At 49.4% G+C, this 22309-nt stretch overlaps 1 protein-coding gene across 1 annotated transcript in view; it reads right to left on the minus strand.

Moving 5' to 3' along the window:
* hpse2 (heparanase 2) overlaps nt 1–22309 on the minus strand; it is a gene marked incomplete at both ends in the record, with an annotated part of 168878 nt that overhangs the window by 7600 nt on the left and 138969 nt on the right. The window contains one exon of the mRNA XM_084452250.1: nt 5337–5483. Coding sequence (XP_084308376.1) covers nt 5337–5483 — 147 coding nt within the window. The remainder of the gene's footprint in view (nt 1–5336; nt 5484–22309) is intronic.

The raw sequence follows: 22309 nt of genomic DNA on the forward strand, positions 1-22309 counted from the left end.
AGTTTCTGATTGCCCCTGTTCTGCGCTGAATAATTTTATTTTTTAATAAAACCAATATTTCAAGCAATAAGATGAACTAAACCTTAGACCGCCGCCCCTTTTATGTTAAAAATATTTTAGATTGGTACTACACTGAACGTTTTTTGGGGGGGAAAAAACTTTTTTTAAAACAAAACCCAACCAAATTCCATTCAATTGGCCCCACATGGGACCTTGTTTTAGGTTCAGGCATTGTTCTAGACATCTGGCTTTGCTAAAACCTTAATAAAAGTGTCTCCTTTCACCCTCCCCATGGTGAGAGAAAGTACTTAGGGCCTTAACCCAGGCCGGCGTTCCGCTGCGCTGCTTACAGTCCCATTAATTACCAGCTAATCCACACTGAGCACCGCAAACATCCTCCCTCATTACACTCCTACTGCTGGACCAGGGCTGCCAGAACAACAGGGTGTGTGTGTGTAGGTGTCATATCTCACACACCACAGGCGCCGCAACACACACACACACACACTGAAACAAACGTACACACACACACACACAAACACACACACACACACACACACACACACACACACACACACACACACACACCAAAACCCTCATCATTAGCCTGTTATTTGAGGATTTGAGGATTGGGTGAGAGTCAGAATACCAGAGCAGGGGTTCAGGAAGGTGAGACCTGATAGCCCGAGGGCTGGAGGAGATTACTACCAGAGGCCTGGCACTGCTGTTTCCTCCCATACACCAGGGTACCAAAAATCCCAATAAAAATTTAAATGAATTCCTTTAATTCAGACTTTTTACCTATCCACATTAAAAATAAGATATGCCATGTTAAATCTATGGAAAAGCCATGCAGGGGAAACCAGGAGCAGATGGCTTAATCTGATGAAAAAATGTTTAATTATTAGCCCTTCAGATGAGGCAATCAGATAGAAAATGGAGACCTTGGATATTTGGTGAAAAACAATTTCTTTAAATAACTTTTAGAGCAATAGCTCAAAATTAAAGAAGCCGGGAGACCTACACCTGCACTTGAGAGAGGACAGCACAAAGGAGAATAGGGTTGCAAAGGGGAGGAAAATGTCCAGTACATTTACCATGGGAAGTTAAGATGGGGAATTTAGGAATTTAATTTTTACCTTATAACAGCTTTTTTTCAACAACTTTTTATTTTACTATATAACATTTATTTTAGGATTTTTCACCGGATTTGGAAGCCGATTTATCCTGAACTAGTGTCCAAGTACTCCCTATTATCTGTTGAGGAGGACTGGTCACACAGCCCGGCTGGTTGCAATACAAAGGGAAAAGACAACTCCTTGACTATCTATAGCTTGCAACCGTTATTCCGACCCCAGACAGTGTTGCTGTGGTGTGACAAACCCTCAAGGTGAGATTAAACTAACCACCCTCAGGGAGTGGCAGCCCAATAGGCCCCTCCCTCTGGGATCTAGCCATACTCAGATCTGGCGAGACCGCCGACCCCCGGTGGGCAGCTGCACTGAAACATGATGCATTAGACCGCTACACCACTTCAGACCCCTATAACATGGAACTTAAATGAGCTTAGTTGGGAATCTTGTTGATCTTGATTAAAACAACCTGAATTAATGCGAATTCAGTTGAATGTGCCACTCCCTTTGGGGATCCGGCCATACCCGGATTCCTCAATCACATGTGCAGTGCATTCTTCCATCACATGCACAGCTAATTCATAGCATGTCTGCTATGACAAAACAAAATATTTATACAGTATATATGTCTGTATATGACAGGGTAAATACAGTTGGTATGAATAACCCCAAAATTCCCAGTGTATTCCCTTTAATTCCTGTTGATTCCCATTAATTCCCATAAATTCCCATTAATTCCTATGGAAAGTTTCCAACTTTGAATATTCCCAATATGGGAGCTAGCTATGTTTCAGAAGCAACTGGTAGCCAATTGCACCCACCATATTGTCTAATTGTCCCCTTGTTGCTATAGAAGATGGTAGAGGTAGGCTATCAGAAAGGTATGCTATCAGAGAGGTAGGCTATCAGAGAGGTAGGCTATCAGAGAGGTAGGCTATCAGAGATGTAGGCTATCAGAAAGGTATGCTATCAGAGAGGTAGGCTATCAGAGAGGTAGGCTATCAGAGAGGTAGGCTATCAGAGAGGTAGGCTGGTAGGTTTAACAGGCTGGGAGAATGGAGCCTCTGGAACTCTTTCAGAGCGGATGTTTCTTATCAAAGCTGTGCCGGTTTTCAACTTCAATAAACCTGGACACGTATTATGATAATCAGATTTTATGGCCAATTCTGAACGGTGGCTTGATACTCAGCATCTGCTGTCAGTGACTAATTTGCTCTCTCCCCTGCTTTGAGTTCTGCAGAATAACACAGACCAATTGATCAAGGGCATATAAGGGAGTAAACAATGTTCTAGAGAAATCTTGCTTGAGCACTTGCTTGCTAAGTGTGTGTGTGTGTGTGTGTGTGTGTGTGAGAGAGAGAGAGATCCCTGTACCCCCTGCTGATCTGACGTATCTCACAGTTTGGCAAAACACATTTACTACCAGCATTTATGTTATATCTTCCATCTTATTTTTAAATTTTTATGTGAAGCATGTGTGCATGTAAATTATCTGTTGTAAAGCACCTTGTGCTGCATTTATTTGTATGAAAGGTGCTAAACAAATAAAGTGTATTATTATTAGCGGTCAAGCACCAAAAATAAAGTTTATTATTATTAGCGGTCAAGTACCGAAGGTGCGTAGAACCCTATTGTAATTGTTGGTATACTTATTATTTTCCTTAACGCCCTCAAATAACTCTTGAGGTCCTCAACAAAAAATGCTGTAACTCATCATGTTGCAACTACAGACCATGAGTAACTATGCCATAAAGACTCACCATGATTCTCCCATAGGTGGCGCTATAATAAGCAATTTAGCGTACAATGCTGCCATGTCCGCCCCGACTGACGAAAATGTATGAAACTTGGTAGACGTAGGGTATGTCATACCTCATGAGGAACAACTTTGCAATTTGGACCCATGATCTCCGCCATTATGGATTTGGGTACAGGTTGAAAATTTGGCAAAACCTACAAAAAGTTTATTCTCATAAACAGTAAGTCTGATTGGACTGAAATTTCATACATATGTTTAGGGTGCATGTCTCCCTATAGGGTGTTCACATCTAAGAGATACAATCCAAGATGGTGGAGAAACTGGCATTTAAAAATGAAAAAAAGTAATAAAAAAAATTGGGCTGCAAAGTGTTTATCATTTTTTACAACAATAATCTATGGACATGAAACTCACTGTACATAGATATGGCCCTATCATGTTGCACCATGTCGAAGCATTTGCAGATTCGCCCATAGGTGGTGCTATAATGAGCAATTTAGCATACAATGCTTGACATTTCCACCTCATTGGATGAAAATGTATGAAACTTGGTACACTTACATCATTCCTCATGCAGAACAAACTTTCCATTTGCCATAGTCTCTGCCATGATGGATTTGGCTGCAGTTAAAAAATTTGGCAAAACCTACAAAAGGTTTCTTCTCATAAACTGTAAGTCCGATTGGTCTGAAATTTCACACGAAGGTTTAGGGTAAATGTCGGCTAAGAATTTCAATCCAAGGTAGTAGAGAAAAAAAAAAAGGGCCACAAAGATCAAGTGCTTATAATTTTGTATAACAATAATCTAGGGACATTAAACTCACTGGACACGAAGAGGGCACTACCATGTTGCACCACGTCGAAGCATTTGCAGATTTAACCATAGTTGGCGCTATTGTTAACAAATCAAAACGCAAATTTAAAAGTCCTGGCATTTCCACGCTGTTAGACAAAAAGGTATGAAACACTTATGTCATCCCTCATGTGATACAAATTTGCCATTTGGATCCATGATTGCCATGATGGATTTGGCTGCAGTCTGATTGGTCTGAAATTTCACAGGTATGTTTAGGGTGCATGTCTTCCTATAGGGTATTAACAGCTTAGAAATCAAATCCAAGATGGCTGATAAACTGGCATTCAAAAATGAAAAAAAAAAAATTGGGCCACAAAGTTCTTTTGTACAACAATAATCTAGGGAAATTAAACTCACTGGATATGAAGAAGACACTATCATGTTGCACCACGTCGACGCATTTGCGTGACTCTAGCACTCACATGGTCAGTAGGCTACACGCACTGGTGGTGGGGGTGCAGGTGGGACGGGAGTACATTATGCACTATGTGCAAAGCCACGCCCATCACACTTTCATTTCCACTGATGTTATAACTCAAATGTGCTGTAATAGTATGGCCTGGCATGGGCGCTCATTGCTGCGTGCGCTCGTTGCAGTGTGGTCGTTGCAGCGTGGTCGCTTGAAGCTTGACCCCGTATAGCTGCTTGCGGCTTTAATTATTATTATTATTGATAAGTCTCTAGGCAGTGGAGCGCCATTCTCTATGAAGAGATTCAGCATGTCAAAAAAGATCTCCCTGCTGGAGGAAATGAAACATTGTACCACCTTCTAAATGGTAAAATCTTCTTTTTATGACCTGGCAGGAATCTACATCGGATTTTCCCATATACAGTACTTTAGAATTGTGGAATTTGGTAATAAAAATGGAATTTTCCATAATTTGGCTGAAACTTTTTTAAAATGTCATTCTGGTAGCCTCATTATTATGGTAACCTAAATAATTTCCCAATTGTAGGCTTAGAGAAATATTTCCGTTTAAGATTGGACTTGGCTGTCACTTTAAGAAACATGTTGAAATTTACAAGTCTTCAAAAAACGTTAAAAAAATAAAAAAATAGACCCTAACCCCTAAATTCAGAGCAGAGCAATACCCAGAGGATTAATATGGGTCAGGTGATAAGCTGTTCTGCAAATTAAATTGGAAAAAACAGTATTTGTGAAAAAGTAAAACGGAATTTTGAAAATAAATAAATAAACGGATTTCATAGGGCCCTAGATTAACTTAAATCTATGCTACATCTATCTAGCATATCTATGGTTTGACTATAAACACATTTCCATGGGCAGCAAAGTCACATTCACAGATGAAGAGGAGCTTTGTGTCAGATGAGCTTTGCCTTTCCTAGACAGTGATCCAGACTCACATCAGTAGAGCCGTGCAGAAGAAAGTCCGCCCCTTCCCACCCTCCTGCCTAGAGCACTGAGCAGTCAGGCCGTGAGGCCACAGTGTTATGGTAACCTGGAGCTTGTTACGTCAGTGTGTGTATGGAACGGGACACTATTAGAGTAGCACATGGATGTTTGGTCCGAAAACACCCATGGTGTGTGTGTTTCTTTGTGAGTGTGTGTGTGTGTGCGCGCACTCACTTGGCGTGGAGTCCGTCATTGCCGTAGGGCTGTAGCAGGTACTGATGGACCGTCTTGTTCCGTAAGGTTCCTGCCAGCTTGATTTTCTTCCGTGAACGATGCAAGTTGATGATGTAGATGGTTATTGATCCACGCACATAGTTATGACTGAATGAAAGAGAGAAAAAAGATAAATAATCATCACGAGAAATAATAGATAAGGTGATAAAGGCATAACCCGGGGTTGGGAAAACAGTGCTTCCCCTCCCCAACTAGCTAGCTCCAAGTTCAGAGAGTTGTTCAAAGATGTCTGTTCAGATGCAGAAATCCCAGATTATGGCTTTAGTGTATTTTCTCAACTCCATTAGTAATGACTTAAGATGATAATCAATAATCATTGAGAGACTTTATGAAATGTGTGCATCACAATATTTTCTTTCCAAAAACAAAGATAAGGGTTATTTTCTCTCAAGCGTCCTCTCTGTCATTATCTTCAGAGAAGCTTCCCAGTATGGTCCTCTGCCAAGCACCATACTACTCCTGACTCCTGGTAACTAAAGACAAGGGTAGTAAGCCTACCATGTATAAAAACAGAAGAGGAGTGATAATGTTACCTCATATGGCAGCGTTGAAACAAAGTACCCATCCCTATGATCTCATTACTGGAGTCTTTTAACAAGTCGTAATGCCTTGCACTTTATTAGAACCCCTAAACATCTGTTTCAGCGAGAGTTGAATGACATGAAACCATATTTAATTGAAGCATTACATAGTACTCTGACACTGGTGAGTGTCCTCAGCAAGATGACAGAACGGCTTCTCTCTGTTTCCTGTCCGTGGGCTGGCAGGTCAACCACGGTGTGAAAGGGAGGAGAGCGCTACAGTTACTCTGACCGCTGGAGCACCCAACCGCCTTCCCCTCCTGGGTGAGAGATCCAGGGACAGGACTTAGTGGGATATTAGCGGAAGGTAAATCACAGAGCACAGAGATAAAGGCCCAGCCGATAAGATCTAATAAGGAGCCCGATATGGAGGTAGGAACAACGGCTGAGCTGATTAGAAACATCTGTTCCTGAGGGGGGGGAACAGGGCCTGGTGAGGTCTGGGAGTTCTGTTACTGTCAGCAGTCTCTACATTTCTCCTTCTCTCATCCCTCCATCCAGCGCCGGCGTTACCTATATGCAGACCACACATGCTGTGCGTGGGGACTCGCGGCTGTGTGGGACCCTGAATAGTGTGTGTGTGGGGGGTGGGGGGTTCTTGTGGAATTCACACGTGTCCTGCTCCTTCACCTAGAGCCACCCATGCCTCCTCCTCCTCTCATCCCTACATCTCTCTCTGTCAGCAGTTTTTCCATCTCTCCTTCTCTTATCCCTCCATCTTTTTGATCTACGTATCTCTCTTTTACTAGTCTCTCTATATCTTATCTCGCCATTCCACCATCTCTCTCTTTCTCTTGGCCTCAGGATTCTGTGTCATACCTACAGTGTCGATCTCTACTCCACATCTTGGTGTGTCTAATTAAAGCCATTTCTGCTGGTAGTGGTGGTCATGATGGTGGTGCTGGTGCTTTTGGTGGTGGTGGTGGTTTTGGTGGTGGTGTTGGTGGTGGTGGTAGTGCTGGTGGTGGTAGTGCTGGTGGTGGTGCTGGTAGTGGTGCTGGTAGTGGTGATGGTGGTGGTGGTGGTAGTGCTGGTGGTGGTGCTGGTAGTGGTGCTGGTGCTGGTAGTGGTGCTGGTGGTGGTGCTGATGATGATGGTGGTAGTGGTGGTGGTGGTAGTGCTGGTGGTGGTGCTGGTAGTGATGGTGGTGGTGCCGGTAGTGGTGGTGCTGGTGATGGTGGTGTTGCTGGTGATGATGGTGGTAGTGGTGGTGGTGCTGGTAGTGGTGGCGGTGCTGGTGATGGTGGTACTGGTAGTGGTGGTGGTGCTTGTGATGGCGGTGGTAGTAGTGGTGCTGGTAGTGGTGGTGGTGGTAGTGATTGTGGTGGTGGTGCTGGTGATGGTGGTGCTGGTAGTGGTGGTGGTGGTGCTGGTAGTGGTGGTGGTGCTGGTGATGGTGGTGGTGGTGGTGGTGGTAGTAGTGGTGCTGGTAGTGGTGGTGGTGGTGGTAGTGGTGGTGGCGATGGTGCTGGTGATGGTGGTGTTCGTGATGGTCGTGGTAGTAGTGGTGGTGGTGGTGGAAACGTCTCGGCTTGGGCAGATGAGGTGGGGGAGAAAAATAGGGTCCATGGCCATCAGACGGGGATGTTCTTTCTTAGAGGCATTCCGACCACGCGCGAAAACAGGCTTTCATGTTGTTGGATGTATAGGGGCTTCCGTTTCCAATGAAAAAGATGCGTAACTGCGAGCTAGCTTGGAAGCTAAGATCCTTCGGACTGCTAAGTGGATTGGATGCTAGGCGAATTCTGACCACTACATGGTTGGGAGCACTAAAGCCACTACTGGCTAAAATAGCAGGTTTCAATAAGGCCTCTTTACAAAATAACTTGGAGTAATAAACTGATGAATAAAAGAGTAGACGAATCAAAACAGTGAGTGCTAGTGGGTACTGTCATTGAAGGTATCGGTGTCCTCCAAAGTGGTTGGGGGTTGAGGAGGTTTTGAATGTCTCCGTTTAGAGAGCAACGACGACAACAGAGACGACATCGACAGAACACAGGCGGAGCAGGGGAGGAGGTGGGGCGAGCGCGCAGATACGAGCGCGCAGATACGAGCGATCAGCAGTAATGGCAGAGCGGACGCAGAGCAGAGAACGCGGAAGCAGCGAGCGCGCAGATACGAGCGATCAGCAGTATGGCAAGAGCGAGCAATGACGTGTTTTGACGGCTTAAATACATGCGCTCTAGCGAGCTGAACCAATGCTATGACAGCTGACAGTCAGCTGGTGGGTTGCGTCATACGGGGTGTGACTGATTAGCCTCTGCCGATTAGCCCGGGGTTGACATCCGTGTCTCGCCTGAAGTACTTCGTAGACTTCATTTCAGTCGATCACTTTAGTCAAAATGACCCATTTATTAGCATGCAATAAAGTGTACAGCATATAAATTTTTTTTGCATATGAATTTTGGCGGTGTGATCTGTTCAGGGTGCCCCCTGCCTTCCACGCATGTGGAAAGCGGCAATCTAGATGTTCCCGGGCTGGGAACAGGGATGGAAGAGGGAACGGCATCTAGCCCCCTGCCTCTATGACGATCAGAGTGGGCCGCGATCGGGAAGATGCTCGGAGGTAACTCAGCCCACTAAGACCGTCAAAGAGAGCCACTGTGTCTCTGCCTTCATGGTGACCGGAGGGACCGCTGGATGGCCCTTCGAAGATGATTCTGCCCACGGTCACCACGGAGAGCCACAGAGACCAGCTACTACCCTGGCTTCCAATAGCCGACGCATAGTGGAATAGCAGAAGAATGCAGCAATACCCCCCAAAACAAACACACCGGCAGCTCCGAGTGGGAGCACTAGCTTCCACTCGATAATTTTAGGCGATAATTAGATGAACGCACCGGCAGCTCCGAGGCCCACGTGTTACATGAGGGGGTCGGCGGAGCGCTGACTAGGATGGGTAAGCCAATTGCAGCTTGTAAGAACCTGAATAGCCAGCAGGGGGAGCTCTTAACCAACAAACGTGCCGTTTCACCATGGATGTATAATAGAAGTTCATTAAAATATATATTTATAATTATAAGCCAATATTCATTCTAATTTATTAATAAATGCATTAATTTACTCAGTTTATTAATTAATAGTTTCACAAGAAATTACACTATGCATTTTAAATAAGGCCACGCCCGCACAAACCACATGAAATCCGCAGTGACACAACTTGGTTACTGTCAGCTCATCGCTCTGAGCATCCAAAACGGCCTGGACGCCAGGCCCGAGGTAGCGTTCGTAGGCCAATGAAGGGGTCCAGGCAGCGCATGCGAAATTGTACACATGCTACGACAAATTTAACCGACTGAGGCCGCAGCCGTCTGGATCCAACACAGACTATAAATGCTGATAAAACCGAAATGTTAACGGGCATGGAGGTACATCAATGTGGAGCAGAACGCAGTGAAACGAGACCATGCAGTCGTATTGGTTAAAGTGGTCTTGGCTAGACCAGCTCTCATGTATCGGGCAGCGGATTACAGGAGGGCACGAGGGCATCGTTTGGTCCAGACCCATCCACCGAAGGAGGGAAGACCAGGCCGGACGGGGCTGCAGCCGGGCACAGTCCGCGGAACTCTAAATCAAACAGGGACAGCGAGTCAGCGATTCGATTGTTGACGCCGGGGACGAGGACGCGTGGAAAAGAAGTTCCCCTGCCCGGACAGCCATGTGAGGCAGCGCATGAATTATTAATGAACGGAATGTTCGAATGATCATAGTTGATAATATTCACGGTGCATCGTTATCGCAGAAGAGAAAGCGTTTCCTAGACCACCGAGGGCCCCGCAAAAAAAAAAAAATATATATTTTAATCATTTATATATCCACTTTAATTTATACAATTATTTGTCATTCATTTATCTATTAATTTTATTGTAGCGCTATCCAAGAGGACCCCTGGCGGCCAGATGCGCAAACAGTCAGCAACGCGTCCAAAACATGCAGTCTAGAGACTGGGTCGCGACTGGACCGGAGAAATGCACCGAACGCCCGGCACCTGCATGTGCGAGAATTGACCGCTTCGCTGTGCCTATCCCGTATCCCGTTATGGGTGGATGGAAAACAACCAACCGAATGTACATATTGTTCAGATATGTGTAGGCTACAGCAACATAAGAGTGGCAGCCCGACGGCAACCCAAACATGAGCCAATACCACAGCTGCAGCCTACAATTGCTAGCCATGAACGAACTGGTGGATACTGCATATCGCTGCGCAACGTAGGCCTATCCATCTCTAGTCGACAAACCGATCATGCACGCAGCATTATCATTCAGGTGATTAGTCTTTGATATAAACGCAGAGAGGCTAAATGCGAAGAGGCAAATGCAGGATTCCAAACGCAGCGTATAATGACACATCCGACATTGAAGCGTGAAAGCGTAGCATATATTCCTTTTAAATGAAGAAATAAAAGCCTGTAAACCCTGCCCCAAACACTACGGAGGTGCAGGCGACGAACGTAAATGGTGGAAAGAATAAGCACTGCGTTTTACCACAGCCACGATAGTCACATGCACGCAGCAGATTGCAGAGCATAATGGCTTGTACTAAATTGATTACAATGCACAATTTACATTACGTTGCCCTAACCATTGCGGCAGCCTGATGCCACCGACCCAAACCATTTAGAAAGCTAATAAACTGCAACAATTGGTAAGGTGCATCATCGTTGTCATTGTCTCCGAAACTAGTTTAGACACGGCTGAAGGCAATTCGGCTATACTATCCAGGCCTACTATAGGCGAGCCAGCCTTTTCTCCGGAAGCTATTTCAATGCGATCCTGAATGTCAGGTCCCTACCAGAATATGCAGGGGTGGGTCGTATACCCACCTCCCATGTTCTCTGTAAGCGTATTGAGTTGACTCTGGGTGTGAAATGCGCTATTCGAATAAGCTTTGACATTAGCTACACCGAGCGGCTAACGCCAGCTGCGTGGCATCACTCGCAAATCATGGGTGCTAGCGAGTAGAGCAGCAGTTCTGCTGGAACCCTCGGGCTGCAACAAAATTGAAACGCGAGAATCATTCAGCTAGTATTAGCAATCTAAACATAACGATACCCCTATGTGCAATACGGGAACCTCGACGAACGTCAGCTAGCTAGCAAGTGAGCAGTATAGCCTGTCATGCAGCCAGCACCAGCCAGCGAACCCACGAAACAAGCCACGAGGGGAGGACTTTGATGAACTGATTATATAACGAGAATCCACACGGGCACGATCACGCCTGAAACTGCAAACATTTCAATGGTGAATAGCACCCGGCGTACAGTTGAGTAATTGCGGCAGACGAGGCATGGACAACCCGCGACATCAGCGGCTCATGAATGAAACCCAGTGGCCGGCGGCGGAGGCAACGCTTCAAATGGACTTCCCAACTCACAACGCAAGCTATGCGAGCAACGCGACGCAACTGAACCATACGCAATTATGGCATGACGGTGCTACAGAGGGACGTGCACCTCGGCCTCGGAAGCCGGTGCTCCACGATGCCACTAAACGGACCCCCAAATCACGGACCGGAGAGGACGATGCGGGCAGCAGGCAGCAAAAACGCACCAACACAGACACGAGCACGGAATGCAAGCAGAGAACGCGGAAGCGGCGAGGACATCGCAGGCAGCAGGTAGCAAACGCACCAAAACACAAACATGAGCACGGAATGCGAGAGCAGAGAACGCGGAAGCAGCGAGTGCGCAGATACGAGCGATCAGCAGTAATGGCAGAGCAGAGAACGCGGAAGCAGCGAGCGCGCAGATACGAGCGATCAGCAGTATGGCAAGAGCGAGCAATGACGTGTTTTGACAGCTTAAATACAGGTGCTCTAGTGAGCTGAACCAATGCTTTGACAGCTGACAGTCAGCTGGTGGGTTGCGTCATAAGGAGTGTGACTGATTAGCCTCTGCCGATTAGCCCAGCGTTGACATCCGTGTCTCGCCTGAAGTACGTCGGAGACTTCATTTTTACTCGGTCTTGTCTTGGTCACAGAAATAGAATTCAGGATTTTATTTCAAGACAGTGTAAGTGATGCTAGGTAAGCTAATTAGCCAACGTTAGCAATCTGGCTCTGCACCAAAACTCTTCAGAAATCTTTGTCTTTAACCCTCACCCAAATATATTTAGCGAATATTAGCTATATATAAGCTGTGATTTTATATAATAAAATGCATGTTTCAGGGCTCTAGTTTTTGTTACGGCTCGCATGCCCTCGCCTCCACAACCGCCTCCCTCTCTCCCCTCTGGGCCCGCTGCGCGCTCGGGGCGTCCTACGCGCTCTACCGCACGTCGCATCGGCCCGGGCATACAACGTTCTGACTCTCCGGAGTTTCCCCCCACTGCCGGGCGTTCCCCGTCTCCGGCCAGCTCCGCGGACTCGGCAGTCTCCTCCCACTCCGGTGACGTCGAGTCGGATCCCGACATGCCCAGCACATCAGCCCGTGCGCAAAGACAAGAACGGCGCGCTCGTCTCCGACGATGACGCGGGCGCGGCTCTACTCACTCGTTTCCAATTATCATCACCACACCTGTCCCTCGTTCTGCAATCACCTTCAACCTCTACAAGAACCTGGTCTACACTCCACTCATCGCCAGATCTTACCATAATACTCTTGTGGTAAAGTATAGCCTAGCCTACAATCTCCTTACCCGTATTTTGTAGTGTTTTTTCCCGTTCCCCGTTTGTGATTACTCTCACTCACCCTGCCTCCCCTCCTCATCTCTCCAGTTCCTGCCTGACCCACGTCTGTACGATTACCCCGCTCCTGCCTGACCATCGCCTGTACGACCCCGCTCCTGCCTGACCATCGCCTGTACGACAACCCCGCTCCTGCCTGAACATCGCCTGTACGACCCCGCTCCTGCCTGACCATCGCCTGTACGACAACCCCGCTCCTGCCTGAACATCGCCTGTACGACAACCCCGCTCCTGCCTGACCATCGCCTGTACGACAACCCCGCTCCTGCCTGACCATCGCCTGTACGACAACCCCGCTCCTGCCTGACCATCGCCTGTACGACTACCACGCTCCTGCCTGACCATCGGCTGTACGACTACCACATCCCCCTTTGTGATCTTATTAAATCGCCCCTCCGGGCTTTACCGTTCCTTGCCTCCTCCTTTCCTGTTGCGCCTGGGTCCCAAAACCGAACTCTAACAGTAAGATCTGGCCAGTTTTGACCCAGCCAACATGGAGGAGAGACCTGCACCTCCTGGACCACTCCAAGCCCTCCAACAGACCCAAGCTGAGCAACTGCAGCAGGTATCCGACCTGGTCACCGCGCTCAGTGCCCGCCTGGCTCCGTTCCTGAACCCCACCGCTCCACCAAACCGGGAGCCCCATCTCGCCTCCCCGGCCCCCTACGACGGGACATTCACCCTCTGCCGGGAGTTCCTCATGCAGTGTGAGTACGTGTTTGAGCTCCAGCCAAGCATGTACTCCACTGCGTCAGCTCGCATAGCCTACATCGCTAACCTAACCACGGGACGGGCTCGCCGCTGGGTCATGGCGGGTCGCGAAGGCGCAGCTGCCTACATGCAGGACTACACAGCCTTCGTGGCAGAATTCAGGACTGTGTTCGACCACGACGTCCACGGACAGGACGCGGACGCTGCTCTCTCCGCACTCACCCAGGGTTCCAGCTCAGTAGCGGACTACGCCACGGAGTTCCGCATCCTCGCTGCCCGTTGCTCCTGGAACGAGTCTGCCCTGTACAGCGCCTTCCGACGGGGCCTGGGGGACGCCATGAAGGACAGCCTGGCTGGAGGAGACAGACCAGCGACCCTGAGCCAACTCGTCTCCCTCTCCATAGCCATAGACGAGCGCCACCGGGAACGCAGGCGCGAGCGGGCGCACCAACATCACAGCGCACCCAGACCGTCTCCGCCTCCCTCTGCCGGACTCTCTCGGCCTGCCCCGGCCTCCCTCGCCCCCCCAAACACCGCTGGAGAGGAACCCATGCAACTGGGTTGGACCCGACTGACCCCTGCAGAGCGTGAGCACCGGGAACAGAACGGACTGTGCATTTACTGCGCTAGCCCAGCGCACGTCGTCGACTCCTGTCCCTCTGCACCTCCCAGGGCGGCAAAAAGAGTAGGCTCACTCGCCAGGGGGTACCGAGTAAGCCGGCTCATCCATCCCCAATCCCGGACCCGTGCCGCCAGGTTCACTGTCACCCTCGCCTGGCAGGGGCACACGCTCTCCGTCCCTGCTCTCATCGACTCCGGTGCTGACGAGAGCTTCGTGGACGTCCAGTTCGCCCACAAAGCGGCGCTCCCTATCTCCCCTCTGGAGAGGCCCCTCTCGGCCTTCGCTCTGGATGGCCATCCCATGGGTCCCATTACTCACCGGACCCTGCCCCTCACCCTCACAGCCTCGGGAAACCACGTGGAGAACATCCGCCCCTTCGTCATCCACTCTCCCGACGCTCCGTTCATCCTAGGAAGGCCCTGGCTGGAACTCCATACCCCTCATGTCTGCTGGAGCTCGGGGCACATCCTCAGCTGGAGCACCGCCTGCCACGCCCGCTGCCTCCGAGCTGCTCAGACCTCCACTCGGGTTGACCGACCCCGTCCCGCTCCTCCGGACCTCTCCACGGTCCCTTCGATGTACCACGACCTTGGGGAGGCCTTCAGTAAGGAGCGCGCCCGCACACTCCCCCCTCATCGACCCTACGACTGCGCCATCGAGCTCCACCCTGGCGCCCCTCTCCCAGCCAGTCGTCTCTACAACCTCTCCCTCCCCGGAGAAAGCAGCCATGGATACCTACATCTCCGAGTGCTTGGCCGAGGGTCTCATCCGACCATCTCGATCCCAGGTGGCAGCGGGGTTCTTCTTCGTCAAGAAGAAGGGAGGAGATCTGAGGCCGTGCATCGACTACAGGCTGCTCAATAACATCACGGTTAAGAATAAATATCCACTCCCCCTCATGAGCTCCAACTTCGAACCCCTCATCGGTGCCACCATCTTCACCAAGTTGGATCTCAGGAACGCTTATCACCTGGTGCGTATCCGTGAGGGGGACGAATGGAAGACCGCCTTCAAGACCTCCCGTGGCCACTACGAGTACCTCGTCATGCCCTTCGGCCTCACCAACGCCCCCGCCGTCTTCCAGGCGCTAATGAACGACGTGCTCAGGGACATGCTGGACGTCTTTGTGGTCCTTTACCTGGACGACATCCTGGTATTCTCCAGGAGCGCTGAGGAGCACGTCCAGCATGTCCGCATGGTCATCCAGCGTCTCCGGGAAAACCGCCTATATATCAAGGCGGAGAAGTGCACTTTTCACTCCTCGTCAGTGGAGTTCCTGGGGCTCATTGTGGAGGGAGGCCTGACGCGACCCGACCCCCGCAAGATCAAGACCGTGGTCGAATGGCCTCAACCCACGACCCGGAGGCAACTTCAGAGCTTCCTTGGCTTCGCCAACTTTTACCGCCGTTTCATACGGGACTACAGCCGGGTAGCAGCTCCCCTCACCCACCTCACCTCATCCCTGCGTCCGTTCGTCTGGACACCGGCTGCCAGCGCTGCCTTCTCCGCGCTCAAGAAGTGCTTCACCACCGCCCCGGTCCTTCTCCATCCTGACCCCTCCAGGCAGTTCGTGGTCGAGGTGGACGCATCGGACACAGGCATCGGTGCTGTTCTGTCCCAGCGGTCAGGGGAGGACCAGAAGTTGCACCCCTGTGCCTTCCTCTCCCGCCGGTTCTCCCCAGCGGAGGTGAATTACGACATCGGGAACAGAGAGTTGTTGGCGGTGGTGGGGGCCTTGGAGGAGTGGCGCCACTGGCTTGAGGGCGCCGGACACACCACCCTCGTCTGGTCAGACCATAAGAACCTGACCTTCATCCGGGCGGCCAAGCGCCTCAACTCCCGCCAGGCGCGGTGGTCCCAGTTCCTCGGGAGGTTTGATTTCACCCTCACCTTCCGGCCCGGCTCCCGCAACGCCAAGGCCGACGCGCTGTCCCGCCTCCACGCGCCCGAGGCGCCCCCCGCGGAGCCTGAGTCCATCCTGCCGGTCTCGCGTGTCATAGGGGTGGTCACAATGAACATCGAGGCAGTGGTGAGGCAGGCCCAACGCGCCCAACCCAGTCCGGCCAACGTTCCTCCTCGCAGGCTCTTCGTGCCTGACTCGGTCCGGTCCCGGGTGCTCCAGTGGGGCCATGCCAGCCGGTTTGCGTGCCATCCCGGGGTTCACCGCACCTTCTCCTTCCTGAGCCGACGGTTCTGGTGGCCCTCCATGAGGTCCGACGTCCGGGAGTTTGTGGTCGCCTGTCCCGTCTGCTCCCGCAGCAAGGCGTCCCACCAGCCCCCGGCTGGCCTCCTGCGTCCTCTCCCGGTCCCCAGCCGTCCCTGGTCCCACATCGCCCTGGACTTCATCACCGGTCTTCCCCCCTCCAGGGGCAACACGGTCATCCTCACCGTGGTGGACCGGTTCTCCAAGGCGGTCCATCTGGTGGCGCTCCCCAAGCTCCCGTCCTCTGCGGAGACAGCTGAACTCCTCGTCCAACATGTCTACCGGCTCCACGGTCTCCCCGGAGACATTGTCTCGGACCGTGGGCCTCAATTCACCTCCCAGGTCTGGAGGGCCTTCTGCAAGGAGATCGGCGCCACCATCAGCCTCTCCTCTGGCTACCACCCGCAGACCAACGGCCAGGCCGAACGGGCCAACCAGAGCCTGGAGTCCGCTCTCCGCTGTGTGTCGGCTCTCCACCCCACCTCCTGGAGCAAGGACCTACCCTGGGTCGAATACTCCCTCAATGCCCTGACCAGCGCTGCCACTGGCAGGTCTCCGTTCGAGTCATCCCTCGGGTACCAGCCCCCGCTGTTCTCTCTCCAGGAGTCGGAGGCCTCCGTCCCCTCCGTCCAGGCCCACCTCAGCCGCTGTCGCCGTGTCTGGAGGGAGGTCCGCAGGGCCCTGCTCCGCTCCAACGAGCGCTCCTGCCGCGGGGCCAACCGCCGCCGCACTCCTGCTCCGGCGTATCGGCCCGGTCAACGTGTCTACCTCTCCACTGCTGATCTTCCGCTCCAGGTCCCCTCCAGGAAGCTGGCTCCGCGCTTCGTTGGGCCCTTCGAGATCGACCGTGTCCTGAACCCGGCTGCGGTACGTCTTAAGCTCCCTGCTTCCATGCGGGTACACCCTGTATTCCATGTGTCCAAGATCAAACCTGTCTCCTCGAGTCCTCTCATGCCTTCTGCCCCAGCTCCTCCGCCTCCCCAGATGGTCGACGGGCATCCCCAGTGGACGGTTCGGCGGCTGCTGAAGGTGCGCCGCCGGGGTCGGGGGTTCCAATACCTGGCGGATTGGGAGGGGTACGGCCCCGAGGAGTGCAGCTGGATCTCCAGGCAGCTCATTATGGACCCGTCTCTCCTCCGGGACTTCTACCGGGCCCATCCTGACGCCCCCGGTCGGTCGCCAGGTGGCTCCCCTCGGGGGGGGGGGTCCTGTTACGGCTCGCATGCCCTCGCCTCCACAACCGCCTCCCTCTCTCCCCTCTGGGCCCGCTGCGCGCTCGGGGCGTCCTACGCGCTCTACCGCACGTCGCATCGGCCCGGGCATACAACGTTCTGACTCTCCGGAGTTTCCCCCCACTGCCGGGCGTTCCCCGTCTCCGGCCAGCTCCGCGGACTCGGCAGTCTCCTCCCACTCCGGTGACGTCGAGTCGGATCCCGACATGCCCAGCACATCAGCCCGTGCGCAAAGACAAGAACGGCGCGCTCGTCTCCGACGATGACGCGGGCGCGGCTCTACTCACCGGTTTCCAATTATCATCACCACACCTGTCCCTCGTTCTGCAATCACCTTCAACCTCTACAAGAACCTGGTCTACACTCCACTCATCGCCAGATCTTACCATAATACTCTTGTGGTAAAGTATAGCCTAGCCTACAATCTCCTTACCCGTATTTTGTAGTGTTTTTTCCCGTTCCCCGTTTGTGATTACTCTCACTCACCCTGCCTCCCCTCCTCATCTCTCCAGTTCCTGCCTGACCCACGTCTGTACGATTACCCCGCTCCTGCCTGACCATCGCCTGTACGACCCCGCTCCTGCCTGACCATCGCCTGTACGACAACCCCGCTCCTGCCTGAACATCGCCTGTACGACCCCGCTCCTGCCTGACCATCGCCTGTACGACAACCCCGCTCCTGCCTGAACATCGCCTGTACGACAACCCCGCTCCTGCCTGACCATCGCCTGTACGACAACCCCGCTCCTGCCTGACCATCGCCTGTACGACAACCCCGCTCCTGCCTGACCATCGCCTGTACGACTACCACGCTCCTGCCTGACCATCGGCTGTACGACTACCACATCCCCCTTTGTGATCTTATTAAATCGCCCCTCTGGGCTTTACCGTTCCTTGCCTCCTCCTTTCCTGTTGCGCCTGGGTCCCAAAACCGAACTCTAACAGTTTTAGCTGCTTGCCTGCTATTTGTCACCTAGCTACGTGCATAAGCTATAATGTAGTTAACATATATCGAGGGATATATAGAACTTGTAACATGTCCCAAGCTTGGGACCTTGTATACAGATAAATGATTCCTGTAAAACAGGATAAAGTGACACAGGAGATAAAGTTGGCGTCTGGTGCAGAATTGCTCCTCTCATGAATTTATTAAAGATTCTCAATACTGACTTGTTTTCTGTTTTCATGTCTTTTTTTTCCAACAATCAACATTCTCAAATGGCATATGACATTCCTCATCATTCTCTTTTCACACAATACAATTATCAAATGTCCAGACCCGCTGGCTTATATAGAACTACTGTCAAATTACAGTATGATATACAGTAGTTAAACTGCAGCATAACATAAAATAAGGTCAAATTACAGCATAACATAAGAGTATGGGTTTGATCGCCATCAAAACAAAACAAAAGTGGTTGTACATAAAAATAGATTAGACTTAAAGGAGTAGTAAAGGGAAAATGCATGTTTAGCCCGGTTTTAAGGTTACTTATGATCATATACAATGGTTCAAATCAAAACGTTGACAAAGCTAGCATTTTCAAGAAAGTTGATAATTGCTCTACCACCGTTTTGGTCATACAATGGATGTGGATGAGCATCTTGAAAAATCATTCAAAAACATGTTAAACTCTCGATTTCAAAGACAAGAAGCTCACCGAGGGTGTAATTGGTGTCCGTTGGTGTTCTGACATCAAATTCGCCGCAAAGTATGAATCCTGTAGGGTTTTATTGATCATTTTATGAAATCCATTGACTTGTATTGAAGCGACTGTTGTAGATGTGTAAATCAATCAATCCGCAGAGGGGATTCAGGAAGCGGAACTACTTACGGTAGCTATTGTTATTGTTTATGTTGCTAGGCTACCTAGTTTGCGAAAGTTTACACACGTATGTGCTGCGACTAAATAGTTCTATGCTAAATAATTAAAAAAGCCTTTCCAGATGAACTAGAATCTTACTTTATGGCGAATTATACAGAACGCCAATTAACACCTAGGTGAATTTCTTGTCTTTGAAATCGAGTTTAACATGTTTTGAATGATTTTTCAAGATGCCCATCCACATCCATTGTATGACCAAAACGGTGGTAGAGCAATTATCAACTTTCTCGAAAATGCTAGCTTTGTCAACGTTTTGATCTGAACCATTGTATATGATCATATGTAACCTTAAAACAGGGCTAAACATGCATTTTCCCTTTACTACTCCTTTAACACCTATGGTTAACCTACAGTGTAACAGACTTTTTCACTGTATTCATTAGGCTATCCGTAAATTAACATTGGAGTCGCCATTACTAAAAGGAACCCTGTCAGCGTCACTAGGCTACTGACCATTTAAGTGTTGAAACAAGCTAAAACCTTTCTAAACACAAGAATCTATGAACTTTAATGTTTTGACAACTAAACTCTAAACTAACTGAGCCATATAAGATTTGGAAAAAGCAATGGGAGCTAGCATGTGCACAAGTCAGGACATGTCCGCGACTCCATATTGTCTTTCAAGCTACTGCAATTCACTAGCTAATTGACCACATAACTCGGCGAAATTATTGTCTGTCTCTGTCACTGACATTTTAAACACGTTCTTAATATTATGGATTGTAAGTACACACCAGTCTCTAGAAGAACAATTTCTGAGAAACAGATACCAGTGTTGGTAAAGAAGGTCAAACTGTTTTGGAGAAGCTGGAGACCCAGTGGTCTGTGTCATAACAACTTATCTCTGGTCTGACAACTGATCTCTGCAGGCTATGCTGCTTCCATGGAGTGACTGCCCATGTGTGCTACAAATCAAATGATTCCTATGCACTTGGATCCTACTTGCTGGACTGTAGGCGTTTTACACGCAGACATACAGTAGAGGGGAGCGAATTGCTTCTGCCTCTGACGAGATCACAAAGGAATATGGTACCTGTCAGAAGACAAGTTATAACATCACAGATAATGCTGCCAATATGAAATGCACTTTCAAAGTTAAAATGCCACAACTGCAGTCTGATGAGCACCTTTGGGAAGACATGAATTCAGTGGAAGACACAGAATCTCCCTAGTCATCAGGTGAACGTCTTTCCTGCTTTGCCCACTCTCTGTTAGTTGGAATGATGGCATGAAGGAGGTTAAGGCCGCCTCTCTCACCATAGCCAGAACATCACGGGTCACAACTCTGTTACACAGCAGCAGCTCACAATTCAGAGACAAGTTTGAGGCTGTTTGACACTAAGACTAATACTAAGACTGTTCCAGCAGCAACCACCACTCGCTAGAACAGCACTTTCTAAGTAGAGGCCTTCACAATTGCACAACCCTGAAATGAAATGTGCAGCAAGGACTATGAGAATGAGATGTTTTGTGCTGGTGAGTGGAACCAGCTGAAGGAACTGAGTGCAGCTCTTGGACCATTGTCAGAGGAAACAGACCTGACAGAAGGAGAGAAATCTGTTACCATTAGCATGGTGGTTCCAACTGTCCTGGATTGAATACACACCTCCTTAAGATGGAAGAGACCCAAATGCAGTGCCAGCCATTAGTCAAGACCCTCCGGCAGTCTCTGGTGAAAAGATTCTCTGGAAACGTTACAAAAATGAACAAAGCTAAATAGAGCAGAAGAGGAACTTTTTAACCACAATAATAATGTGTTTTTTGGCTACCATTCTGGATCCATGGTTTGGCCAAAGTCGAGGGGATCTCGATGTTACTGATGGGGGAAATGCAACATCAGTGAAGAAGTTAAGAGATGTACTGAAGAAGACACTGACAGGCTGGTATTTTGATCCGGTATAAAAAAACGTCTTGTCATTTGCAAAATGACAAATCTTAAAATATCTTAAATTAAATTGCATAAATAGTAGGCCTTAAAAAGCCTTAAACAATCTTCAAAAAGTTGAATCCATATAGTTTTAATTTCATGTTTATTTTTGTCGTAGATATGTTGTTAAATTCTTGGTCTACTGAACTTACGGTCTTTATATTTAGCCTGCTGGGAACATGCCTAGATAAACCAAGCACAAGCTTTTTACTTGCCTGTCATACTCACCTGTAGAGAGAAATCCAAGAAAATTCTTGTACTTGCCTGTCTCAAGTACTTTTAACACGCAATGGTTATTTGAATGAGAAAAATATGTAAAAAAAAAAAAAGTCTTAAATTTGTCTTATGAAGGTCCTAAATGTATTCACGTTCTGTGTGGAGATCGGCGGGTTGATTTTGGTGTCCTTCTTGATTTTGGTGTGCAGGGACGCCTCTTGTGGTGCCAAGAGAGAAGCAGGCCAACACTGTCAGGAGTAAGGGAGGGAGGGAGTGATAACCCGACAAACGCTATACTAGCTGTGCGGCTGGCCAACCACGCAAAAATATATGACAACGGCTCACTAATGACTGGGGCGGCCAGTTTTATAAAAAATGAATCTAGATTGTCCTCACCAGTAGAACACTTAGGGTGTATGGATTGCAAGATTCCTAGAGTGTAAAGGGCTGAAATGAGAAATGAGAGACATGCTCCAAAGTGGGTATGCAACCAGAGTCAGTGTCCAAGGGAGCCAGCCCAGTACACAACCTATCAAATAAGCGCCCTGCCTCAGAGAAGTGCTTATTAAAAGCAAGGCAAATTTCATTTGGATCAGAGATCACACTATCCTCCACATTAATACCCAAAGGCAGTGAGCTAGAGGATTTGTTTTTAGTTAGGTTCACTGCACTTCAGAATTTACTGTAGCTGGGTTTGAATATGGGCTAGACACTAAATCCAAGAAGTAATCAGATTTAGCTTTCCTCACAGCTGCTGTACATTTATTTCTGAGTTGTCTAAAAGGAAACTAGTCTTGGGTATCCCCCATGCGTCTGGCACGGGATCAAGCCCAATTCCTATCATTAAA

Source organism: Borostomias antarcticus, assembly GCF_949987555.1.
Source record: "Borostomias antarcticus genome assembly, chromosome: 17".
Lineage (NCBI taxonomy): Eukaryota > Metazoa > Chordata > Actinopteri > Stomiiformes > Stomiidae > Borostomias > Borostomias antarcticus.